Source organism: Salmo trutta, chromosome 1 (assembly GCF_901001165.1).
Source record: "Salmo trutta chromosome 1, fSalTru1.1, whole genome shotgun sequence".
In the NCBI taxonomy this organism is placed as follows: Eukaryota; Metazoa; Chordata; class Actinopteri; order Salmoniformes; family Salmonidae; genus Salmo; species Salmo trutta.
Window position 1 is genome coordinate 44,704,293 of NC_042957.1, and position 27,147 is coordinate 44,731,439.

The window sequence follows — 27,147 nt, forward strand, 5'->3', positions numbered from 1 at the left end:
TTTTCGAGGAAACAAGAAAAAACATTGTGTCAAATTAGATATGATAAATATGGAACAAGAGACATTTTGACAACACAAAATACAAAAAAATATTGTTTAATTAGCTTGACAACAGGCAGACTCAAATTAGAAAACAGATGGCAATATAAATCAACAAAACAAACAATTATTAGCCTATCTTCCTATTTGGCGTTAAAATTAGGAAATATTCAAATAGTTTATTTGTCCATCACAGGCCAGTAACAAAATATATTTTATTCTTATGGTCTTAATGGTGTTCTCAGTGCTTTAGAAAAAAAACATACGCCTACCTAGCTATGCCAACTTCGTTTTATTATCAACACACAATCATTCTAAAATGAACATGGGGTAAACTGACTTTCAACTAGAAACTGAACTACTGTAACAATACACAGGCTATTGCCTTTTTTCTGTTAAACTTACAAAGCTTTAAAATGTAGTATAACACTAACATAACTCCCTAATCATTGAAGCCTAAGCAACAGTTTCCCTAGTTGTGTAGGCCTGCGCATATTAAAACAAAATTCTCTTGGTTTGGTTAAAACATTCTTTACAGAGTATTTTGTGTGGGTTAAGGGAAATTAACAAAATCATATGCTATAATCTAGCATAATTCTTCAGATTTTTATTGTAAATAAAATAAATTAAAACAGATTATTTCCAATATAATAAATACAAATGTCATCTTGCCGTAATAGGAAAAACGCTGTATTTGCCACTAATTACTAGAAATATAGCCTATTTAAGCATAAACGTTAAATACACCCCTTAATATTTACACTTAAATTCGTAGTGTCCATTACTGTAAGACATTTGACCTTCGGACAGGCAGTGTAGATCATTTGAGTATTGACCACTTTATTTGTTCTTTGGCAGACTGCATTATCTGGAGAGAAAAAAAAACAGAAAACACCTTTTCAGATTGAGTGTGGAGAAACAACATTATCACAGACCAATAATAGTAGCCTATTATAGTATACTGTAGTAGTTAGTGTTATATTTATTGCGACACAAGTCAACCAATAGGTGTCACTATTGTATTCATGTGAATGGAACTCCTCACACGTTCATATTTTACATGAAATATGAGCTCCATAAACTTCGTAAGTGTAACATCAAACTTGTGTATTTCGTGTAGTAGACACACAAAAAAGTGAGTCAGCTTCTCTGGGCAGACTTAAATGCATTTTCATTTAGCTTAGAAACACAATTAAATTATATTCAAGATCCGTAACGACCTGATCGGTAACGGCCTCGGTGATTTATAATCGTCACTCTCCCTGCTAAAATGAAATTCCACAAGAAAAAACGATTTTTTGGGGGCTGTTGAAACAGAGATACATAGCATAAAACTATGCACCAGGGGGCGCAAGGAACCCAGGTAAAATTATGAACTTGTGTCTAGTGTTTAGTGTCTACTTCTAGTAGTTTACTGTTAAGTTCAGTGTTTTAGGTTTATTGTCTAGGTCTAGTTTTTTTTTTTTATAGGCACCATGACAATTCCATGTCTCAGAGGCTTTTCAAGGTATTGTCATTTAAAGTTTGGTTCCAACTTGGGAGAGAAACTGTCACAAGGCAAATAGTTAATTAATAGCTTTGGATATGAACCCTTCCTTGCAACCAGGGTCTGACTCAGCAATACAGGGCAGTCTGAAAGTCACACAGAGATGACCAGTATAGAACAGTCATGATGTGTCCATTCTATATACTTCATCTCCATCTATCTATCAGGGGCGGCAGCGTTGGGCCAGTAACTAAAAGGTTGCTGGATCGAATCCCCGAGCTGACAAGGTAAAAATCTGTCATTCTGCCCCTGAACAAGGCAGTTAACCCACTGTTCCTAGGCCGTCATTGTAAATAAGAATTTGTTCTTAACCGACTTGCCCTAGTCAAATAAACGTTACATTTAAAAATATATATTATTATATCTGCAACATTCTGGTCTTCTGAACAAGCCCCAGGAGACTCAAAATGTCCCACGTCGGAGGGTGAGGAGTGAGAGGACTTACATTGGAGGTCATAGCCAATTTGTCCGTAATGTGCTGTGAGGGTTAAACCAAAGGGTTAGGAGAAGAAGGAAAGAGGAAGTAACAGGCAGAACATTGCATGAAGGTAAGAGCAATTCAGCAGCCATGCTGATCCTGCAATGTGAGCCATTCCATCATTGACTATGCAGGTGTGAGCATGGCATCAAATTCAGATGCAGGTTAGTACACGCTGGCAAAGCTGGTAATTCTCCTAAATGATATTGAACGCATTCTGTATGAATGCAGTGTGTTTGGCACTCATAAAGAATACATGATTCAAATGGATGAATCTATGACTAAATGCAGTGACTTTAGTCAAACGTAAATCCTATTGTAGTATTGATGACATGTCATGTAACTGGGCCCTATCATTTAAATCAACCAGGTATTATGAGTAGTAATATTTGATCATTTTAAAATTGAACAACACTGGGAGACAATTATCCATATATGGTTTACTGTGGCTTTATTCTAAATAGCATTTAGTATAGAAATTACGAAAATGGGTAGCTGGAAAGATAAGAATCAGGGTTGGGGCCAATTACATTTAAATCCCAGTCAATTCAAAAAGTTAACCAAATTCCATTTCAAAGCATTGAAGATAATTGGAATTTGAATTTTGGTGTACTTCCTGAATTGACTAGAATTCAAACAGAACTGACCCCAACCCTGATAAGAATCATGTTATAGTTCATATGCAATTAATATACTATATATGACAGTAGAACAGAAGGTTATGTCATCAGGTGTGAGCTGAAATTAAAACGGCTAAAGTTCTATCAATAGAAAAGATGATCATACTATACATGCAGGGTGACATTGCTTTGTGTGTGGGTGCACGTGTATGACCTCACCTGAGCCACGCTCTGCTCTGACAGTGGGTTCTCATCCGCCTGGAATAGATACAGTAAAAGAGGGGCCATGACGTCATAGCAATCAAGCACACACACACACCATTAGGGGCTGTGTGTGTGTACAGAGTCAAACACATAAAGCAAGCAACAACTGTTTAAGATAGCATAATGCCCTTAAAACAGCAATTTGATGCCTTGCATTGCGAATGTAAATTCACTCGGACACTGGTAAATATGTCAGTGACCACAATCCAATCAAAATGGCTGCCTCACACAAGGCATGCATTGTGCAAGGGAGTACAACAAATGGCCCTGCTGCTCTTAGTGTACCAACACCTATGGTATTTCCTAGAACCCCATACGGACTCCTTGAAACACTCTGGGCAACCTCAGGCTAACCACTGACAAACCACAGCAAGACACAGACTTAGTGAACAGTTGTTCCAACGTTGTGAGGTGGTTATCTGGAGGTTATCAGAACCTAAAGTGATATGCTCTCTCACCACGCAGTTACCTGCACTGGATATCCCTCACCCGCTATCCCTCACCCACTATCCCTCACCCACTATCCCTCACCCGTCATCTCTGGTTGTAGGGGCAGTCTGTTGCTATGCACACTGGCTTCTGTCCGTCTGTCCATCAATGTTACCAACGATGTAATCAAAGAGGTCGAAGCCGTAGGCTTGCTCTGAACCATCCAGCTGACAATGTGAGGGTGGGGTCGGGGGAGAGAGGACACATGAAAGAGGAAGATAGACTTGGGTGTTGAGGGGATGGTGGGGGGGGCTGAAGACTGGCATTTGGTGTTGTGACATCAAATAAGTTCATTAAATTTTCCTCAAACATACAGGTTATCAGATTCAACAACAATCCACTAGACACAATCCCTACATCTGTCGGTCTGAAAAGAATCACCATTTCCTATAGTCATCTGTGTCTTCGAGTATTGTCCCCATATCAGAATCCATGTAGTAATCCATACAGTAGACACAGTCAGTGACTGTAGCCATCTTACCCTGTAATTGACCTTCTGGATGACCTGTTGGGGGTCGCTTTCCAAGATCACCCTGGTAACACAACGGTAAGGTCAGTCATGAAGAGAACACAAGATGGTGTACCAGTAACTCCCATCTCCATCCCTCGAATGATACCTCAAATCAAAGTTTATTGGTCGCATACACAATTTAGCAGACGTTATAGCGGGTGCAGTGTTACTCTAGCTCCTAACAATGCAGTAAAATGTCAAACAAGGACACAAATAACCCGTTTTTTTTTTTTCAAAACAAGAAATCAAGAAATGTCGGAACGAATCCAATTATCAACCCAAACAGCAATGTAACAGTAATCCAAATGCAATCTATACGTTACCCCCCGTCAATAATTTCGTCCACTACTAAGAAGACTCCGTCCATGTTGTCCAATAGACACCTTCTCTCCACATTTTTCCTGTGAGTAAGAAAACTTCATTGACCGACTTGAATTGTAGTTAGTATGTGTGAGCCAATAGGGAATGAAGCCTGTGATTGGGTCTCATATGATTGCCTTGTGGACCAGAAATGTAGGGCTCATAACACCTCAGGCTATTCTGTACATTTCAAACACTGACTTAAATTAACTTCCTGTAGCACCAGTTGTCAAGGTTTGAAATGATACCGAACAGTTGGCATTTGAAAAAAAAACCAGGAGAAAACTGCATGAAAAGGAGTGGAGAGAGGAAGCAAATAGATTCACTCACTCCCTCTCCCTCTCTGCATTGCTACTGCATTGGTTACTATGGTAACGGCACCAGCCCCTGTCAAGCCGTTCCCCTTCACTGAGAGGCTAAGGGTGTGTCCCTGTCATCCCATCATATATATAAACCCAAGATAAACGATCACTAACTTAGTGCGGCCTTCAACTGATACGGTTCCCCATATTTTGAATGCATGAAGGAAACAATTACACCAGAGCTACTCAAATCAGAAATTAACTTCTTTCTAATTTTGCTGACCTGTCCCCATATTTGGGGCGGCAGGTAGCCTAGTGGCTAGAGCAGTAACCAAAAGGTTGCTAGAACGAATCCCCGAGCTGGTAAGGTAAGAATCTGTCATTCTGTCCCTGAACAAGGCAGTTAACCCACTGTTCCTAGGTCGTCATTGTAAATAAGAATTTGTTCTTAACTGACTTGCCTAGTTAAATAAAGGTTAACATGTTTTTTTATATTTACAAGAGATGTTCTCTAATAATTAACAAAACAATTTTGAATAATTGTTTCTTGCATTGCTGTTGACTTTGTTACATTTTTCTCCTCAATGTTTCTACAATCGTTAGCCCCTAAAGGTGACCGACATCCTCACACTTAAAAGGGAGGTTACTTCAACATAGACAAGACTTACCTTAGGATTTGACTGAGGGACTCAAACAGACAGTTCAGTACAGCCATGAGCATGAGCTATAGGAAGAGAGAGCAGGGCAGTGGATGAGGGGAGGATGAAAGGAAAACAAGAGAATTGAGAAGTATAGATTGAAGCCAGGCGAAGTAAACAGAGAAAGGTTGTGGGAAAGGGACAGAGAGAGGGAGAGAGAGTGAAAAGTCAGGTGTGGTTGAATCACACTGCTTGTAGAATATAAATGCCAATTTGCCATAAAGGGACTGGTCTTTCGCTAGCAACGTACATAGCAACAAGAAGTGCTGAAGAAAATCTAATTACCAGTCATTTATTCTCATGGGCATTTGCAATATATAGGGTCTCTAATGATGACGTCATGCCGACAAATGACCAGTGGCGTGTATTCATGGATGCCAAAGGAAGCCAGCCCCCCCCCCCCCCTCTTTTTTTTTTTTACATACAATAATTTATCTTTCGTCTCTCTGTGTTTCATAATTTTCCTTCAATTTGCAAAAGAGGCTGAATGTCTCTCACCGGAGAAGGCATCCGAGCGAGCAAAACAGCACCCCTCTGTTCCTCTACGTGTAGGCCATCTATCTGATACTGTCTGGTCCAAACGAGTATGACATTGTTGTTGCCCGTAGCACTGAATGCAAGTGAAGCCAACGAGCATTTGGCCTCCCTCAATTAAAAAAAGTATACAAAATTTGCCAATCAGCGTCAAAATTTGCCAGAGCTCAACTGTGAATGATCCTGGCGCACCAAAAAAAGTGTCAAAGGAAGCCAGTTTGGATTTTGGTATCACTCCTATCAAATTGCAATAAAAGCATATGTCATTGACAGAAACATCTCATTGTATTGTTGTCTTCCAGTGGTTAGCTGGCTAGCTCAAATTGGCACATCCTTAAATTAGCTGTGGATGGAAATAGGGATTTGGACTTGTGGTTGTAATTTATTTTCTGTACTGGCCATGGCGATTCTGATCCAACCATTAATTTATATATTGTTGTGCCCTTGGCCTGAGAGGATGGAAGTTCAAAATACGCTACAGGTCAAAAGTTTTAGAACACCTACTCATTCAAAGGTTTTTCTTTATTTTTACTATTTTCTACATTCTAGAAAAATAGTGAAGACATCAAAACTATGAAATAACACATGGAATCATGTAGTAACCCAAAGAGTGTTCAACAAATGAAAATGTTATATTTGAGATTGTTAAAATAGCCCCCCTTTGCCTTGATGACAGCTTTGCACACTCTTGGCATTCTCTCAACCACCTTCATGAGGTAGTCACCTGGAATGCATTTCAATTAACAGGTATGCCTTCTTAAAACTTAATTTGTGGAATGTATTTCCTTAATGCCTTTGAGCCAATCAGTTGTGTTGTGACAAGGTACGGGGGTATACAGAAGATAGCCCTATTTGGTAAAAGACCAAGTCCATATTATGGCAAGAACAGCTCAAATAAGCAAAGAGAAACAACAGTCCATAATTACTTTAAAACATGAAGGTCAGTCAATAAGGAACATTTCAAGAACTTTGAAAGTTTCTTCAAGTGCAGTCACAAAAACCATTAAGCGCTATGATGAAACCGGCTCTTATGAGGACCGCCACAGGAACAGAAGACCCAGAGTTAGCTCTGCTACATAGGATAAGTTCATCAGAGCTACCAGCCTCAGAAATTGCAGCCCAAATAAATGCTTCACAGAGTTCAAGTAACAGACACGTCTCAACATCAACTGTTCAGAGGAGACTGTATGAATCTGGCCTTCATGGTCAAATTGCTGCAAAGAAACCACTACTAAAGGACACCAATAAGAAGAAGAGAATTGCTTGGGTCAAGAAACACAAGCAATGGACATTAGAACAGTGGAAATTTGTCCTTTGGTCTGGAGTACAAATTGAAGATTTTTGGTTCCAACCGCCGTTTCTTTGTGAGACGTGGTGTGGTTGAACAGATGATCTCAGCATGTGTGGTTCCCACCGTAAAGCATGGAGGAGGAGGTGTAATGGTGTGGGGGTGCTTTGCTGGTGACACTGTCTGTGATTTATTTAAAATTCAAGCCAATCTTTTCCAGCATGGCTACCACAGCATTTTGCAGTGATACGCCATCCCATCTGGTTTGGGCTTAGTAGGACTACCATTTGTTTTTCAACAGGACAATGACCCAACACACCTCCAGGCTGTGTAAAGGCAATTTTACCAAGAAGGAGAGTGATGGAGTGCTGCATCAGATGATCTGGCCTCCACAATCCCCCAACCTCAACCAAATTGAGATGGTTTGGGATGAGGTGGACCGCAGAGTGAAGGAAAAGCAGCCAACAACTGCTTAGCATATGTGGGAACTCCTTTAAGACTGTCAGAAAAGCATTCCAGGTGAAGCTGGTTGAGAGAATGGCAAGAGTGTGCAAAGCTGTCATCAAAAATATCAAATATAAAACATATTTTGATTAGTTTAATTAATACTTTTCTGGTTACTGCATGATTCCCATATGTGTTATTTCATAGTTTTGATGTCTTCACTATTAAATAGTCAAAATAAAGAAAAACCCTTGAATGAGTAGGTGTTCTAAAACCTTTGACCGGTAGTGTATAGCTAGATGTACAAAGCTAATGTTAAATTGCTAACCTTGCCCATGAAAGGAAGTTAGGCTAGCTAGCAATCATTTTAGCAAGGTAGTCTGGGACAACAAAAGATAAAAGCGTGTACTGTATGACAGAGCGATTGACCATTTCGTCAACATGAGAGAGGAGGATGGTATTGGCGTTTCACTACAAGTAGGGTGAGTCAACATGATTTCCAACTTGCACGAATGCGTATGCACGCACGCACACACGCACACACAGAAATCAGACCATGGACAGGCACAACTTATTTAGCTTACGTTGACTGGATTCAATTGTTTTTGGTATCTTTTAGTTGTCACCGTATTAGACAAATCAGAGGAGATTTGATGATGATGAAATGTTGAAGTTGAAATGGTGCTGGAATAGTGAAAGCAGCGCTTTGTGGGCTTCACGGGACAGAGGTCGCTCTCCGGTTGTGTGATAAAACAAAAGGTGTGGTTGAATTTATTCTGCCACTGTGTCTTCTTATATCATGGTCGCAAGGCATATTAATTAACAGGTTAAAGGCGAAACAACGCAATTTTCACAACACATAGGTTGTAATGGGGGGGGGGGGGGGGCTTGGCTTCCCCAGTGAATTTACCCATGCACCGCTACTACAAATTACATGTTGCTTTCTGAGATCCGAATTCTAAATTGATATGTGAGCGCTTAACTCAGACTGTGTGAGTTATGCATTGATGTCAATGGAAGATTTGTGCAAAAAAAGGATCCAGGCCATAACGTATAGTCTTTGAAGCACCAGTCTAGCCTTGTACTCCCTCTGCATCACATTACCTACCTCATTCTCCTGTGCACTGCCCACCACGTAGAAGAATAGGTCGATGCTGCACTTATACACGATCGTCATCCCCTCCACGAAGGCAATCTCATCTGCTTGGGGGGGGAGGAGAGAAGAGAGAGAAAGAGAGATCAAGCCACCAAGTAAACATTAAAGCAAATCCACACCTTATTCACATTTACAGATATACCCAAGTGAGAGGTTTTATGGTTGTCTTCCAATTTAAATGTGAGTTTTGTCATATAAAAACGCTCAACTCCTGTGTGTGTGGGGAAGAAGGGATTGAGAGGAAGGAGGGATTTAGAGATAGAGAGTGGGCATCCTCCTTAGGGGCAGGTGGACCCCGGGGTCTCGGATGACTGCTGTGAATTTCATTGGAACAAAAGAGTGAGAGAGCTGTCTGTCGCTGAACTGGTTCCCTCCCCTTTTGTTCGATGTAACGTGAGCTTGGGAGGACTGAAGAACCCAGAGGAACCAATACTGTTTCTCATGTTTAGATAAACTGACCAATGAGGGTTGAGCCGCAGGCTAATGCTATACAGCTAACACTGTCTCTTGTTTTTCTATGGTGGAGGGTACACAAAAGGCGTGTGAACAACAGGTCCTGACTAAATCATTATTTACACAGTTTTCTATTAACGTGAAGCCAAAGAAGACTGGTACACATATGCATTGATTTATATTATGATACGGTTGATACTGATTTCACTGACGGTGCACATCTTCTCACCACATTGTTAGAAGCTTTATTTATTTTTTTTATCTTATTGGTTCATTAGAACTATAACATGGAATAGAATATCAGGCCTCAAGCTCAACCATCTACTTCAATAGTCTCCTGGGCAAAACTTACTGTCAGCTTTGTGTGTCTTGTTGAAAACGTTATTTTCAAAGTTCTTCTGCTCCTTCATGGAGGGGTAGAGCTCTGTGTCGTAGTACTAAAACGCATCAAAGACAAATGCATTAGTTATGGTAAATACGCCATCTACCACAGTGCTCATTTGGGGCAGATATTTGGGGAAGTTCTCACAATGTCTTGACTCCACAACAACAGCCAATGTGGGTCGCTATTTGGACAACTGTTATTAGCATACCTTTGATAGAAGTCTATGGCCATCGTTATCCAGAATGAAGACCGCTTTCACCGTGTACAGCGAGGGTTCCTGAAAGACAGTATGACCAACACGTTGACTAGAATAAAAGATAATTTGCATTTCCATAGGACCTAGGCATACTGAACACGTACCTAACAGTTATTAATAGAACAGTGATGATGAAGATGATGATATTGGTGGTGATAATAAAATCTAGTCCCGTTATTCAAAAACATGGAGGAATATGACAATATCAGAAAGAGATGCGAGTGTAGATGTCGATGGTTCCAGATCCTTCAGTACTTTCCATCCCACGGTGGCTTGGTTGAACCAGGCCAAAGTTCTGTTATGCACTGACTACCACAGACTCAGAGCCTAAGTGTATCACAGAACTTGGGCCAGGAACATCACATTCAGGACTTTAGACCTTGAATTGAGATGAACTGGAGGAAAGTGCAAATCAGTCATCCAGATGTCTGTGCCAATTAGAAACAGTCCATAAGTGGAACTAATTCCTTGAAAAGTTCAATGAGGTACAGGTGTCAGGTAACCAGCCCTATGGTCCTTTGTGCAACATTGTCTTATGCATTAAGCACAGTGAATATCAATATCAAGAGTGCATAACTTATGTCCACATCCTGACATTGTACTGTGCAGCCATGACTCTGCCTACTAACAGAAAACACTGCCAATTTACATTGAGCAATACATCAGATAAAATTATATCAGTAATTTTTATATATATTTATATTTATATATATATATATATATATATATATATATATATATATATATATATAGAGAGAGAGAGAGGTATTTTGAGGCCGAGGGTCAAGTACTACAGGTTGGTTAATCAACGAAAAGTAATTGCGGCCTTGTCCGGCGCTGCTTGATTTAGTCTAAATTTAAATTACAGTAAAAAAAAAACTAACACATAAACAATTTATCGTAGTGCAATGATCATCTGTCTAGAGTTTAGTTCAAAAGTGTAAAATTATTCTATGCATATTTAGTTGAAAAACCCACCTGTGGAATCAAGTTTTTGGTAAGCGTAAAATGCTGCGGAACGCAGCTCCTCCGGTTGAAACCAAATATCGTAGACGTGGCACACAATATATTCACTGTTCACCCTTCAATGCTTGGGCAGGCTGATGTCACAGTTATAATAAAAGTATAACGGATAGCCGACAACTCATGCCATTCATTTAAGTGTAAATCATAACAAATTAGGTTATAATCTCAGATATGTGACACGGGGTAGCTTTTTAGACAGTATGCCCCTCTCTCTGGGATAATTTGGCAACTGTTCGAGTTTGTACAACAGCAATTGCTCATTGACGAGGAAAAGTGCAACACATGTTGCAGCTGGTTGTGGAATTTCAGTACACTACACTCAAATAGCGCATAGACTACATTCAGATTACAACGATAGTCGCGCAGAATACAATACCTCCTAATGTCTGCTATCGTACCTGAAAATATTAGATCCAGCCAGTCAGAGACCTCAAAAAAATCACTTAGGCTGGGCATGATGCAAAAATACCGAATACAACATTTTACGCAGCAAATGGCTACAATGAACGCTATTCAAGCAATGGCCAACGAGGCCTAATCGTGCATTTGCAAGGTAATACTCGTTTAGAAATATATATAAAAGTTCCATATCCCTACCGATTGCTTACCAAAGACGCGATCTCCATAGTGGTTCTCTGGTGTTGACGTGGACAGGTTTGAGCTGTCATTCTAGTAGACCTCGCAAAATCCTCTGACTCATGGGTGGGCGGATCCTCTGCTGGCCTAGAGGCTCCGCAAAACCAAGCCCCTCAGTCGGCCATGTTGGCTCCCTCCAATTGGTGAATGATGTTAGGTCCTTGCTCTCTAGGAACCACAATGGCGTCAGTTTCTTATAGTGGTGTTTTTACGCGTTACTCCAAAATGAACACCGCTAAGGTTTCGATGACCACCCACTTCATATGGCCAAGTAGTGAATTATGGGACATTATGCATATACATCCTATCAGTAGTATCTTTAATCTAATGTGTATAGAATATGTCATAAATGAACTACTCTTGTTACAAGTGATAGCCTACTTTATTAAAAAATATATATGTGATTCAAACCATGTTGCGAGGCTCGTCTGGATTAGCCAGTGTGGATGTCTTTCTGTTCTAGTTCATTCTAGCACGGCAGATGGCAGCAATGCACATTGGGATGGACTGACAGACAGACAGTAGGATATTCTACTTTGGAGCCTGCGTGCGGTGTGGCTGTGTGTGTGCGTCTTCAGTTGATTTGGCAGGGTTGATATAGACTGGCGGTATAGCCTATAGGCGGGGTATGGTTTTTGACGCCGCGAAGTTATAGAAGAACAGAAAAGTGAAATGGTAGGCTTTACGTCATGTAGGGAGGGGACAGCGAACTGCTCCGTGAGCTGAGCAGGGTTTAAAATGCTTCCCTCTCTGATTTAGAGTCAGAATACAAAATCTTCCAAAAGGATTGGGCTTGCTGCGTTTCCACTGATGTGCCCATTTTTGACTTCTGTCTCCATAGTCCGGTAAGAGAGTCAAAACAGGAAACTAACATTATCGACACTTGTTTGTGTTATTTGGCAGTTATGTAGGCCTAATATGGGTGTTATTACTGTAAGTAAATATGGAAACAGGCTATACACATTGTATACCTTACATTGAGATGAAGTGGAGTTTATGGTACAGTTCATAACAGTTTTACATGGGATATTCAGTTGCTCGACCCATTTCTATTTGCCAATAAAAGTGGAACATTTCTGAAGAATGAGGGTGAACAATTACTGTCAACGGTTTTCAGATCCTTGACGTTCATACATAATTCCAGATATTTTCAAATGAACTTCTAATGATTTCGAGGGGTCGTTCAGTGCCCTTCGATGAAGAAGCCTACAGGTTAAATTATCAACGTTCTTCCTGTCAGACAGGTTCAAATTCAGTCATTTAAACCATCTTTGGTTGAACGGTCTCCTCACAAGACATGATGGTTCATGCAGGAACAACTGCAATAGACATGCCTATTAAAACCAGTTTATTTACATGGCGTAATACATTACAAACAGTTGCCTACAGTTACCGAAGTATTGCGTTGTCAAGTTATTCATTGATTGGCAGAATATGCTTGTTATTTCCCGGGTAACAGTGTGATTCACATAATGTGGTGTAACCTTCACCACTGTCTGTCTAGTACCCGCCCTGGCGCTAACTACTGTACCAAACAACTTCTAGAACGAATAGAAGGAAGTACGTGGAAGTGAAGTCACTGGTATCTGTTGATAACAAGAACACTCCCCTGTTTGTTATCTTTAGGATAAAAAAAAATAAAATCGCTTTGGGTCATACTCTTAAGTATACAATAATCATATATAGGGCACACTTAAGCCTTTTGGGGCCCCGAAGCAAGATTTGGTTGGGTGGCCCCCCACCTCACTCAAAACATTTTAGTGGCCCCCCTCTTGACAGTGGAGAGACATTTATTTGTTTTTAAGTTAATTTCCCGCAACTCTACACATTTTGCCATGGGGCATAGAAAAAAATCAGTTTTATAGCAAATTTCCTGCAATTCTACACATTTTGCCATGGGGTGGAGAGAAATTTCTGCAGTTTTAAAGCACATTCATGCAATTCTACACAGTTTGTAACGACTTAGGTATATTAATATAATTTCTGAGTGAGAATGACTAACAAAATCATTGTGGGCCCCATGGAGGTCAGGGCCCACGTGCCCAGTCAGTATTCGGCCATGATTACTACAAGTCTAGATAGCTGGCTAGACAAACTACCAATCAAAAAACATGTTATTTTTGGGTTATGGGCCCCCTAGCGGCCGTAGGCCCTAAGCGACCCTGATCTATGCCTGGAAGCGACCCTGATCTATTAGCATGGTGTTGAATTCAGCAGCCTTTTCCTCTGCTATTTCATCAATTACGTTGGATTCACTACTTTTTATTTTATGAATGGTCTTTTCAATGTGATATTCTTTTGAAATAACTAATCAATTAATTGTATTATCTAACTTTATTCTTTCATGTTGTGTTTGTCCGTATAGGATTTAACGATATTTGGAAGAGTGAAGAGGAGAGGATACATCACTTTTTTATCTCACCATAGTGTCTATTTTGGTGTATCCAAAATAGCTTTATTTTGCCTCTTTATTACATTGACTTGAAGCTATAGATAACCCATCAACAGTCTTCCGAGGCTTACACTTGGCATTTTTCCACCCACCACGTCTCCATTCCCTTTCCCTAATTTCTTGCACTCACCCTGTAAACTCTGAAGACAAGACATGGTGTGTCTGAAGAAATATTTCACAGAGGGCTTGATCCAAGTAGCCATCCTGCTCAGCCTGGTTGGCATCAGAGTAGATGTGGGCCCTTACTTTACCCCCTCGCACGAGATGATCCTGGGCCCCACCTGGGCCCTCACCCAGACCCAGTTCCACAACCAGCTGGACGGCCAGGACCTCCACCCCAAGAGTGTAGACCTGGACGGCTTCTTCACAGCCCGGAGGCTTCTAGGCTGGGTCCGCTCCCTGGACCGCCTCCGGGTGCCCAGCTCGGAGCTAGAAACCTGGCTGGTGCGGCGTGAACCTGATGCCCTGGTGGTGGGGGCTCCTGGCCAGCCAGCCCCCTTGGAGGGAGGTGCAGGTAGGTTGGAGGTTCATGCGGGTGACCAGGTGGGGTCGGTCATGAGGTCAAGCGTGGTGGCGGGGTCGCTGGAGTCGAATTACGGGCCAATCAGAGAGGACAATCTGGACACCATGGCGCCCCTTCTAAGAAGAAGCCATGAGGAGGAGGATAAGGATGAGGATCTCTATGAAGAGGTAAACTATGGTGAACTCTTCTACACTCTGTCAGTAAGACCAGTGGCAGCATAGAGTGGTGTTCAAGAGAATTGGCTGTGTCAGAGCTTATTCAATGTTCAAATACAATGCAGTGCCTTAAACAAATGAATACACAATAGTGAACTACATTACTGCAAATCAGTCCAAGACTCTGCCACTGGAGAAGTGTGTTCAATTAGGCAACTATCAAACTGTTGATTTACGGTAGGCAAGTGATACACCGGTCATATATCACTAGGGATCAAGGGCAGGATTTACCGGAGGCTGAGATCACTATAAAAGGAGGCTTAACTGGGAGAGAAGAACACCCTTGTATGAAAACAGCCTTTCAGTAAACAGAGTGGGGATTCCCACCCTCCTCGGATTCAAGCAAGCGAAAGCTTCCTGGTTGTATTTGCTGTGTCATGCTGTTCATTTCAAACCTGCATAACTAAGAGATTGCGATGCACACGAGGCAAGATATTTACTATTTATAACTCCCTTAATATACAGCATTAGGGAATGCATCTAAGATTGCAAGTCAAGAATGAAGTGTAGGTTACTTTTCAGAATAAGTGGCTGATAACTAATCCTCAAGGCCTGCAGACTGTACGATTTTAGCCGTCTTACGCCACAATTTTGCCGTCTCAGACAAAATGTTCACGTCGTGCGCAAATTCTTAGGTCGTCAACGATTGTCAGACGTCTTGGCTTATTCATTGTGACTAACATAACTTAGCAGGCGTAAAAGACATGCCTGAAATTAGATCCCCTACATACTGGTCTTGACGATAAGGGGGGGGAGATGTTGGGGGGAGGTTCCCTTCTGCACTGATCTAGTAAATGTGGAGGAGTTGTTAAGATGGAATGTAGCCTTGTTAACGTCTAAAAGAGGAAGTCTCGTCACAGGCTCTTTCCATTTCCCCTGAAAACCGGAACGTCCGGTTGTTGTCGCGACATGGTCTAGGTCTGCCGATGAAGTTCCACTATGTACGGTCGTAGGCTCTGACAAAGTGTCGAGCCTTTATCGTGTAGTGTGGCTGGTGTTACGAGCCAATCCCAGTGACTGACCAATAGGAACACAGCCGGCACGGAGTATACACACAATAATATGATTGAAGTGTCAGATGAATATAATAGTTTGATTTAAACGTTTACATGCTTTGCAAGAAGAACGATTTCTCTAATAATCTTTCATCTTTTACATGACATCAGAAAATCGGGCTACCTAATTGGATTTTGATAAATGCACAAAAATCGCAACTCAAAATAAATGTTTTACCACAGTGACCATGTTCTTTTTGGGACGCATATTTGATTCTGACAAAGTTTGTATGTGAAAACAATTAGTAGACACATACTTTCACTTCACTCGTGCAGAAGCGTAGAAAGAGGCTTGCACTGCTGGTGCCGGCACACGTGCTGATCAAATACACCGCTGCGGTTGGCCTAGCCTACGTTGGCTGACGTAAACCTCTCAAGCCAATCGCAGAAATGTGACGACAAAACTGAAGCAAATCATACAATCTGATTTGGTTAACTTCTCACAGTGTGACATGTAATAATCGTAAAAGACTGAATCCGACGTACAGGGTGGGAAGGCCTTAAAGTGACATTTCTTTCCTGTTCTAACATTTGTTTTATTATAGTAAAAAAGTTCCTAGGGATTGTATATTTGGCATGGTGTTTGGTGGGCTGCCCTCTTCAGATTTCAATAGCAGAATTATCATGACCAATATGACGAGGCAAACCATTTAGGTCATTAGTAGTCAATATTTCCTCTCTGAGGACTTGCTGAACTTGAAAACACGACATAAATCACTTTAAAGACAGGAAAAACATCAACAGTCTTGCTTTATCCAGTCTATTTTTGATAAGTGTGGATATACAACTGTATTGCAACAGTTACATTTCAGTAATTGTAAAAAAAAAAAAGACAATTAACCCAAGTCACAACCCCATCATTATGTTTTAGCATGTGCTCACTTTTGTTCGAGCCTGTGTTTTGGCACCCAAAACACTCATTGAGCAACAGTGTTGGGCATTGAATGACAGAATCACGGGGAGTTACTGCAGCAGCATGCCAAAAGCTTGGCTGGACATCCCCTTGTTTTTCCGACAGCTGAGGGAGAGCTGCTTGTTGACATGTTCCACTAACTGTGAGGGGCACGCTGGCCGGGGCCCGGCCACTCTGTCAGGGGAAAGTAGGCCAGAGACGGGTGTGTGACTAGAAATGTGTCCCACTTTAGCCACTGGCTGTTCAGTCTTGCCCCATACATACAGCTTTCCATGCCCATCACATCCCAGCAGATTTGGTGTAGGAATAAACTGTAAAAGTACACACATTCCATGTAGGGCAATTGTATTTGTACACCAATCATATTTAGAAGTGCAATCACAATAATACATTTATTTCCATAGTAAAATCAAGTATCTGAAGATACCTAAAATATTACAGTTAAAACATGTATTTATTCATTTACTCTCCATTTGTTGAATATTGCAAACACAGGGGACAGCTTTTTCTGCTCCAACCTAGACTTTGAAGGGGAATTCCCAAATCACTTTCATTTAGCACTGAGGTACAATATTAGTCACTTTGGGAGTGTAGGGAGTTTTCAGTCACTTCAGGGTCTAAACATATATCTGCTTGGCAACATGCCTGAGTATGCACCCTACACTAGACTCATCAACACTCCATAATGAGCTTGTTTTGGATTGGGAAATGTTTTGTTTTAGTCCTCTGTGTGTCATTGTCATCTCCTGGCTTTTGGTCTTTCGGGTTATTTGACTGCGTACCCAGTCTCAGCCACGATGACTGCAGACATCCACAGGCACTGGAGGCTTTAGTTTTAGACTCCCAAATCAGCTGCCACTCTCAGGGCAGAGAAAGTGGTGGCATTTGGCCTGTTCACTGTCACAGTTGACCAAGTACGCAGTTCAGACTGGACGTGTAGCCCGGGTTGGCTATTTCTGGACAGGTTGGCATGTTTTTTTGGCATTGCTAACTGGTACTCAGTTTAAAATGTACATGCCTCATGTTTTCCCACCAACCCCCCCCATGGATGCAGTCCTGTTGACAAATATTTTGTTTTGGAACATAGTTAAAAATATATATTCTTGAGGCTTTTCCTACCATAGATGGTTATGCTTTCTGGGTCAACCAAGATTCCAGTAAGTGATATTGAACTGAGCATCTGAGACCAAGTTAGGTGCTGCAATCGTGATGTAACGATTCACCCATACCGATACTCTTCGTTCCTTCCAAGGACCTAAGCGTCCCTGATAACGATCTTCACCCAGACTAACTCATCAGTGAAGCAGCAACCCTACCGAGACAGCTGGGCTGCATCATATTATGGCAGCAATATGTGGTACTGTCTGGGTCTGGGGCATGCCACCACATCTCCCCCTCTTATAGTTGTTGGTCTTGTTACAGGGCTAGGCTGGACATGTCTAACGTGCCAGACATCACCAGCCCTACAGTATTATGTGAGAGGAGAAAAGTCAACAACGCTTCCTCTGGGATAGTGCTCTGTGAACCCGTTGCCCTCCCCTCTCTCTGTGCATTCCTACAGAGGGGGGCCAAGGACCTCTCCTAAGGCCATGTGCTATAATTTGTCTTAACTTCCCAGACTTGTTATTCAGTTCTATTACAACTAATCTCTGCTCTATTACCTTGACTTGCTCAATGAAACACAAATGCTGCCAAGTTCATTTGACTGAGCATCTCAGGGCAGTAATATTGTGACATGTCAATATTGTGGAAGGTGGCAAACTGACAACATCAGTATTGACTCACCAGCTCTGCTGTAAACCACAGATGTTTGTCTTGGAAACTTGGACTCAGAGCTCAAATAGCACTCAGAGAGCTTTGTAGTTATGTTACAATCAGAACATGGCCCTGTGATCACAGCTTGTTTGTTTTGTAACACGAGTTGGCATCATTCCAGCATACAGTTATACCTTTGATTTCGCAACGCTTGTTTACCGACTTCGGCTAGTAGTATATGACCTCTTCAGACAGGTGCATGTATATGTATAGCCCTATACCCAGAGCCCTCTACACATAGCCCCATGGACCCAATCCACTGCCCAAATCTGTCCAGAGCTGCTGCCTTTGGCCTCACACCCCCCTTACCTAACACTTCTCATGTTGTGCTTATGCTTGAGGAAAACATGCTGTGCAATCCCTTCCAGTCACATTCAAGTACACATTGTCCCAAACCCAGAAGAGTGATGCCAGAGTAGCAGGACCACAGGCCTCAGGGAATGGTCAGAAGCAGGGATTGGAACCGGTTCAGGGAACAGAACAGAAAACCAGAGAAAAACATTTTGAGGAAGGGAAACAGAACCAGGAACCAAAGTGATCTCTATTCTTCAGGAACAGAACCGTTATTTTCTAACCTTGAGAACCAGTTAAAAATGTTATTTTCTGTTACCAAAATATTCCTAATGTGTAGTATATAATTTTGTTTCCAACCCCTGGTCAGACATCAAACATGTTGTCAAATACAGTTCAAGGGGTCACAAGATCAGAATGTTCCAAATCAGTCAAAGTGTCAAAGCCAAGGAGAGGCCAAAGACGGTTAGTCAGTTTCACTCAGGTCGCTGTACTGTAAGGTAGAATCGAGGCATCACAAAGGGCAACATCCCGAACTCCAGTTGTCCCTTTCAGTGGAGGGCGAGAGGACCAGCTGCAAATTTAGAACTGGTTTAGGGACATGACTGGAGCAGTTGGTATCACTAAGCTCCAACTTAAGGAAAAGGTTAAGTTTATTCATAGCCATCTCACTGTTTGTATGCAATGTCTACTAAATGTATGGGCCTTCATGGAAAAATTAAACTAAACTATAGTAGATAAAACGCAAGGTGGCTCCGATCCCCTCTTTTTGTCCCTGGCATGTGTCCCATCTAAAAATAGTACAGCGATAACTTAAATCAAACATACAAGGATACATAGGGCATTGTATGGATGATTGAATGTCAGTTATTATGCTTAATAAGGAGGTGCAGATAACAATGCTACGCCTAACATTTCAATTATTATTGTGTGTTCACAGGATACAGATACGCTTTGGCAGGATCACTCTGATCGTGGACGCCATCAGTGGCCTGAGGAGGGAGAGGAGGAGGAGCTGGTTGGGGACACCTGGAGCGAAATCTGGAGGGATGGTGGACGCTCTTACGACCGTGCGAATAGAGAACTTGCACAGGATTTATCTGATCAGGTGGGACTCAGTCCTGAGGCTTACAGTGGCAATAAAAAGTATGTGAACCCTTTGGAATTACCTGGATTTCTGCATAAATTGGTCATCAAATTTGATCTGATCTTCATCTAAGTCACAACAATAGACAAACAGTGTACCTAAACGAATAACACACAAATAATTGTATTTTTCTTGTCTATATTGAATACATCATTTAAAACATTCACAGTGTAGGTTGGAAAAAGTATGTGAACCTCTAGGCTAATGACTTCCCCAAAAGCTAATTGGAGTCAGGAGTCAGCTAACCTGGGGTCCAATCAATGAGACAAGATTGGAGATGTTGGCTAGAGCTGCCTTGCCCTATAAAAAACACTCACAAAATTTGAGTTCGCTATTCACAAGAAGCATTGCCTGATGTGAACCACGCCTCGAACAAAAGAGTTCTCAGAAGACCTAAGATTAGGAATGGTTGACTTGTATAAAGCTGGAAAGGTTTACAAAAGTATCTCTAAAAGCCTTGATGATCATCAGTCCACGGTAAGACAAATTGGTCTATAAATGGAGAAAGTTCAGCACTTTTGCTACTCTCCTTAGGGGTGGCCGTCCTGCAAAGATGACAGCAAGAGCACAGCGCAGAATGCTCAATGAGGTTAAGAAGAATCCTAGTGTCAGCTAGGGCAAGAAATCTCTGGAACATGCTAACATCTCTGTTGACAAGTCTACGATACGTAAAACACTAAACTAGAATGATGCTCATGGGAGGACACCAGGGAAGAAGCCACTGCTGTCCAAAAAAACCATTGCTGCACGTCTGAATTTTGCAAAAGTACACCTGGATGTTCCACAGCGCTACTGGCAAAAATATTCTGTGGACAGATGAAACTGCAGTTGAGTTGTTTGGAAGGAACAAACAACACTATGTGTGGAGAAAAAAAGGCACAGCACACCAATATCAAAACCTCATCACAACTGTAAAGCATGGTGGAGGGAGCATCATGGTTTGGGGCTGCTTTGCTGCCTCAGGGCCTGGACAGCTTGCTATCATCAACGGAAAAATGAATTCCCAAGTTTATTAAGACATTTTGCTGAAGAATGTTAGGCTATCTGTCCACCAATTGAAGCTCAACAGAAGTTGGGTGATGCAACAGGACAACGACCCAAAACACATAAGTAAATCAACAACAGAATGGCTTCAACAGAAGAAAATACACCTTCTGGAGTGGCCCAGTCAGAGTCCTGACCTCAGCCCGATTGAGATGCTGTGGCATGACTTCAAGAGAGCAGTTCACACCAGACATCCCAAGAATATTGCTGAACTGAAGCAGTTTTGTAAAGAGGAATGGTCCAAAATTCCTCCTGATCGTTGTGCAGGTCTGATACGCAACTACAGAAAACATTTGGTTGAGGTTAATTGCTACCAAAGGAGGGTCAACCAGTTATTAAATCCAAGGGTTCACATACTTTTTTCCCCACCCTGCACTGAAAACCTATAATTGTGTGGTTGTTATTAGTTTAAGCAGACTGTGTTTGTCTATTGTTGTGACCTAGATGAAGATCAGATCAAATTGTATGACGAATTTATGCAGAAATCCAGGTATTTCCAAAGGGTTCAAACTTTTTCTTGCCACTATAAAATGTCCATATGGCATATATACCTGTACACTTGGACATCCTGGTTCAATTATGTTATAAACGCACATGCTGAAATGTTAGACATGGCAAGACTGGCATTCAAGATGGAATAGGAGCCGCTTTCCCCAAACACTGGAAACTTTCCGCCTCAACTCACAGACCGAGTGAGAGGCCCTGACAGGTGCACTTTGAGAAAGCGTAACACTCTGGTTGCTTGAAACAAAATATGGGTTTTCTATCCTGGCTGTGCGTCGTGAAGCAGGATAGGGTGTTTGGGGTAGATGAGGTGGAGATAGGAAACAGTCTTCCCAAGTATGTAAAATAAGAACATAACCCAGAAACCTTCCCTTTTATAGGGCAGTTTCTAACCCCAATCTCTTGTACTCCTATGGGTTAGAAGAGACCTGAAACCCTTGCTAATCCGCTATACCTAATTTTGGGAACAGGGGCAGCCACATATAATTACAAAGGCATTTGCACTCCTCAGTGGTGTATAGCTGGAGCATGAGATTGCTTGACCTAAGGAGAAATACAGTATAGTGAAATGAAATTGACATTCGATACCACACTACAAAATTATTCAGATAAAGCCACGCTGTTCTGTTTAGTTTACCCTCTTGCCATAACATGTTTTGTAAAAGCCTAATCATCTCCACCATCTGGGTCAGTTCAGCCCAGAAGAAAGGAACCATTGTCACCATCCAGAACATCCAGGTAGCTCTCTGCTTACTCCTGTTCTCTTCTCCATCAGTTTGCCAGCTTGGAAGCTCAGTCCTCAATGTCCTTCCAGGAATGTCTACGGCTCTTGGAAGACACCTTCCCTTTTGAAGAGGAGATAGAGGTACAGTACAGTTGTTTTATTTGATGGTACTAGGGTAAGAGATGACCATTGATAGGTTTGTTGACCATTAGATGACCATTGTGATGTTTCTGTTTTTAGCCATCAGACCCAGTTGGCATAGATCTGAGGGAAGCCAGCGGAGAGGACCCAACCCCCGTCCGAGAGCTTCTTCTGTCCCCCCTGTCATCCCATGAGGATCCCTCTCTGGACTTGGAGCAGCAGTGGCATGATATTCTCGCCATAATGGAGCCAGAAGTAAGTCCTAAGTGGTTTCTGATTTTATCCCCGTCATCATTTATTTAAAATGTTGAAAAGTGTATAAACTTTGAAATACCCTTGCCCTGAAAGTAATTCAAAAGAAAATCTAATCTAACTTCTTGTACTATTTTGGAAGGATATGGACCTTGGCAGAGATGTAATGCAATCTGGATCTATTCAGAGTTCCAGCTTGATGGACCCCATTCACCAGGATGTCAGCCTTCAGCAGGCAATCCTGCCCAGAAGCAGCCAGGATAGTTACCCCTTCAACCCCAGCTTCGGGGGCAGTGTTCCCCTGGACGCCCCACTCCAGCTAGCCCTGCTCAGTCAGTCCTCCAGCGGACCTGACATTGACCTTAACTTGACCTTTGGCCCATCTGACCTGACAGATAGTGCCCTTCCATTGGCACTCAATGGCACAGTTGGCAACCCCATGCCTTCCATTCAGTCAAGTGTCTTTCTGGAGGAACCTGTCCTGCCTAGACCACTCAGCTCCCTCTTGGATGATGCCTTGCTGGATGAGCTTAGCTTCCTGGACCTGGCTCTGGAGGAAGGCTTCAACCCAACACAGGCCTCCCAACTTGAGGAGGAGCTAGACTCTGACTCTGGACTTTCTCTGAACTTCAGCCACAGCCCTGCATCCCCTAGCGGCTCGGAGGCATCCTATTCCTCTTCTTCGTCCTCTTCATCGTCTGACTCTTCTGTGTTTTCTGAAGAAGGGGCTGTGGGCTTCAGCTCTGACATGGAGGTTATTGTGGAGCGAGAGGAGGGTGCTGTGGGAGGCTACTCCCCAGAAGTCAGCAAGATGTGCAGCACAAGCTACCAGAAGCCTGGACGTTTCAACAACCTCCCTTGGCTGGAACAAGTGGGCCACGACCATACCTACAACCAGCCTAGGGCCACCTCTCCCAGGCAGGGAAAATCCCTCAAGCTACCAAAGTCGCGTTACAGCAAACCCTATGAGCATGACATTTCCGATAATCTTTGGGGCCGTGATGAGCGCCGGGCTCGCACCATGAAGATCCCCTTCTCCAACGATCTCATCGTCAACCTGCCCGTGGAAGAGTTCAACGAACTTCTGACCAAGCATTGTCTCAGTGAGGCCCAGCTCAACCTGATCCGAGACATTCGCAGGCGGGGCAAAAACAAGATGGCCGCTCAGAACTGCCGCCGGCGCAAGCTTGATGTCCTGTTTGGGCTTGAAGAGGGGGTAGAAGGATTATGCCGCCACAAGGCCCGCCTGTTGAAGGAAAAGGCAGAGAACCTTCGCTCCGTCCGGGAAATGAAGCAGCGGCTCAGTGGTCTGTACCAGGAGGTTTTTTCCCGTCTGCGGGATGAGCAAGGAAGACCCTTGCCTGCCACTGACTACACCCTCCAATTTGGCAATGATGGACAGGTCCTGCTTGCTACACGGAACGGTTCAGCCAGTGAGCATAACCGCAAGCCCCACAAGAAACAGAAGGACAGACAAAAGTAAAAAATTAGTTGGGTGTGTAGTTTGGAGTTGATTGACAAGGGGATGGCTGTAAAGTTTCAAGAATTTCTCACAATAAAGAGGGAACTGAAAAGATGCAAGAGGATGCTCTTCCTAAATCGGTTTAATCTGCTCTGATAGTTTATTTGCTGGAAAGGACATGTAGCACAAATATGATCATGCAAGAATCTTGTGAGCATCATGGAAAAACAAAGGGAAAACCGGTCTCAGGAGGAAAATAACTGTTGGGAGGACCCTGTCAGCCTTCCAAAGAAATACAGTACATAAAACACTAAAGGTGACAAGGCAGAAGGGCTAGCCTAAGGCCTTCAGCCAAAAGACACAAGACCGGGCCCTTACCGCAATGAGGGCACATTGCCGTTCCGGTTTTCCAGTGCCTATATGTTGAGAGGTTGGGCCTAGGTTCCTTGTAGTCATCACTCACTGGACAGTTTATTAGGTATACATCTAATACCGGCTCAGACCCCCCTTTGCCTCCAGAACAACACAAACTCTTCTGGGCATGGATTCTACAAGGTGTCGGAAACTTTTGTTGCTCAATTGGTATCAAGGGACCTAACGTGTGCCAGGAAAAACATTCCCCAGACCAGTACACAAACTAAAACCGCCTGTACCAGGCAGGATGGGTCCATGGATGCCAAGTCCTGACTCTGACATGAGCATGACGCAACAGGAACTGGGATTCAGCAGATCAGGCAATGTTTTTCCAGTCCTCAATTGTCCAGTGTTGGTGATGACATGCCCACTGGAGTGACTTGTTTTTAGCTAATACGAGTGGAACCCGGTATGTTGTCTGCTGCAATAGCCCATTCGTGACAAGGATAAAGAAGTTGTGCGTTCCGAGATGCCGTTCTGCACACCACTGTTGTACTGCAGCGTTACTTGTCTGTTTGTGGCCCAACTGTTAGCTTGCACGATTCATGCAAATCTCCTTTGACCTCTCTCATCAACAAGCTGTTTTTGCCCACAGGACTGCCACTGACTGGATGTTTTTTTTATTTGTCGCACCGTTCTCGGTAAACCCTAGACCCCGTTGTGTGTGAAAAGCTCAGGAGGGCGGACGTTTGAGATACAGGATCCGGCGAGCCTGGCACCGACGATCATGCCACGCTCAAAGTCACTTAGGACACTCGTTGCCCATTCTAACGTTCAAACAAAGAGTAACTGAATGCCTCGATGCCCGTCTGCCTGCTTTATATAGCAAGCCTCGGCCACAAGACTCACTGTCTGTAGGAGTGATCCATTTTAATGAAAGGGGTGGTGTACCTTAAATTGACCGGTGAGTGTATACCCAAGTAAAAAGGGTAAGACAGGGGAGCCTGGTTGAGAACAAAAGGGAATCAAAAAGGTTTGCTCCTGTCTAAAGCCTATCGAACACAAGTTGCCATTAACTGGCAGTGAAGGAGTTGAATAGTGCCTTTAGTAAAGCCTTAGTTACCCACACAGCTATCTGTGGTTCTCAGGGGATGTGACTGCATGACATGGTACAATGATATTCAGGAAATAGACTAGTTTAAAGTACCTGGAAATATTATCTACAATATTGTGTTAATGATACAGTTGTGGACTTTTATTTGTAACAAGTTGAAATTGAATGCCTCATCACCGGTATCATACTGGAAAACAACAACTGTTAAAGCTGCGTCAAATATCACAGCATTTTCATAAAATGTTAAAACGTTTTAAATGTATTAAATGCCACTACAAGTACTGTGATTGTGTCCTCACACTACTGTTATGCTTTGTCAAGCACTTTCCAAGTGTCCAATATCAGCAACAGAAAAGTATTTAACAAAAACACTGAATTAGAGGTGCTTTATTGTATTATTGGTTTGAAAAGAACAAGATTTTATTTTAGGAGGTGTTCTCACCACATTCTGTTTCATACTTTTGAATACTTGCTGGCAACCAAGGGATGTTACATTTGGGTGAATAAAACATTTTCAACCTACAGTTCTTTTTGATCCCTAATTCCTTGACGATATTTAGTGATATTACTAAGAATTCTAATACGTACTATAGAATTACAAGTTAACGTGTTTTGACAAATTATATGAAACACCATTGTTAACAAAAAAGATTTATTGTCCAAAAACGTTTAAACAAGTAAAAGTAACCACTGCAAATGGTGACTGATTGAAAGCAAGAAACATGCAACAAGAGATGTATCTTCAGTAGACACAAGAAAGAGCCAAAGACAAAATAACTAAAAGGTTACATATGAGCCACTTGACTAGGATATACTGTATATATAGAAATCTTCCGGTCTGGTATATTAGAAAAGATATGCAGCCCTCTTAGACTTGTCATGTTAAAATGAGCAGTAAAATACCAATTAAAAATCAATCCAAGGCAACAGGCTCTATACCAGGGCTGTAAAACCCCTGGTGTAATGGTGGTTGTTTTCAGTACCTAAAACATTTAAATGTTAAATCACCCTTAATCAGTTAAATCGATTAACAATTTTTCATACAAGCTATTGTTAGCTGTGATGAATCAATTAAATTCATTACTTAACAATTTAGGATTTAAAAGATGCCAGAAGAGGGATATTCAGACACAATAGAGCAGTGAACAATTCTTCAATTAATCCAGAGGTAGCAAAGCCCCACAAACCAAACTTGAGTATAACCCACCCACCTCTGTGAGGGTGTCAGTTCTTTAATTGGCAACTCATTTTAATCTAACAGATCCAGACACGGCGAGAATTAACATCAGAGCTCAAAGGTAAAGTCTGAAAGTAGAATTAACTTGGAGAGGTCGTCTTGATCTGGTCTTACAATTTCAGTTTGTCAGTTGTGTGAGATGAATAAGTTGCTAGATTGATCTATATTCCATGGCTGCCAACACCTTGGATAGATTTACTTTACACTATAAAACAGACCACCATAAAACCGTTGTATTTACTTTGAATCACAATATAGACTACCTAGGGACCCGTCGTCTGTATTTAAAACAGGGGTTTAGTAAAACAGAGGTGCATGTGCATAGACCAGGGCATTATAACCCTGTTCCTGGAAAGCTTCTGTCATGTACAGTTGAAGTGGGAAGTTTACATACACCTGAGCCAAATACATTTAAACTC

General features: G+C 42.2%; 2 protein-coding genes across 10 annotated transcripts; one reads left to right on the forward strand and one right to left on the reverse strand.

Annotated features, from left to right (window-relative positions):
• Positions 1-80: 80 nt before the first annotated feature.
• LOC115196891 (coatomer subunit zeta-1) lies at positions 81-11,565 on the reverse strand. Of its 9 annotated transcripts, XR_003878927.1 has the most exons (11): positions 11,458-11,565; positions 9,776-9,844; positions 9,535-9,619; positions 8,682-8,776; positions 5,278-5,333; positions 4,271-4,348; positions 3,918-3,969; positions 3,479-3,603; positions 2,903-2,941; positions 2,031-2,063; positions 890-907 (listed from the first exon to the last, which is right to left on the reverse strand). XR_003878927.1 is itself a non-coding variant. In XM_029757897.1 (10 exons), exons 1-10 carry the CDS (start codon positions 11,515-11,517, stop codon positions 860-862), a joined length of 612 nt encoding a protein of 203 aa, XP_029613757.1. In that variant the 5' UTR covers positions 11,518-11,565; the 3' UTR covers positions 81-859. The 9 variants fall into 9 exon arrangements, 6 of the variants coding, with proteins under 6 accessions (XP_029613757.1, XP_029613747.1, XP_029613783.1 ...); XM_029757897.1 differs by lacking the exon at positions 3,479-3,603 and having other exon boundaries at positions 81-907; positions 8,682-8,773; XM_029757887.1 differs by lacking the exon at positions 3,479-3,603 and having other exon boundaries at positions 81-907.
• A 389-nt stretch (positions 11,566-11,954) lies between these two features.
• LOC115196887 (endoplasmic reticulum membrane sensor NFE2L1-like) lies at positions 11,955-26,015 on the forward strand. Its single transcript, XM_029757873.1, has 6 exons — positions 11,955-12,330; positions 13,851-14,627; positions 19,690-19,857; positions 22,220-22,309; positions 22,409-22,564; positions 22,704-26,015. Exons 2-6 carry the CDS (start codon positions 14,091-14,093, stop codon positions 24,042-24,044), a joined length of 2,292 nt encoding a protein of 763 aa, XP_029613733.1. The 5' UTR covers positions 11,955-12,330; positions 13,851-14,090; the 3' UTR covers positions 24,045-26,015.
• Positions 26,016-27,147: the final 1,132 nt, after the last annotated feature.

What these genes read in the sequence shown, in the direction of transcription:
- LOC115196891 (XM_029757887.1), bottom strand. Translation starts at nt 11,517, where the DNA reads ATGACAGCTCAAACCTGTCCACGTCAACACCAGAGAACCACTATGGAG. An exon ending in GCCATAGACTTCTATCAAAG is followed by an intron (nt 9,620 to 9,775) that starts GTATGCTAATAA and finishes GATGCGTTTTAG; the next exon opens with TACTACGACACAGAGCTCTA. An exon ending in TCCCTCAGTCAAATCCTAAG is followed by an intron (nt 4,349 to 5,277) that starts GTAAGTCTTGTC and finishes TCTTACTCACAG; the next exon opens with GAAAAATGTGGAGAGAAGGT.
- LOC115196887 (XM_029757873.1), top strand. Translation starts at nt 14,091, where the DNA reads ATGGTGTGTCTGAAGAAATATTTCACAGAGGGCTTGATCCAAGTAGCC. An exon ending in ATGAGGATCTCTATGAAGAG is followed by an intron (nt 14,628 to 19,689) that starts GTAAACTATGGT and finishes GTGTGTTCACAG; the next exon opens with GATACAGATACGCTTTGGCA. An exon ending in CTTTTGAAGAGGAGATAGAG is followed by an intron (nt 22,310 to 22,408) that starts GTACAGTACAGT and finishes TTCTGTTTTTAG; the next exon opens with CCATCAGACCCAGTTGGCAT.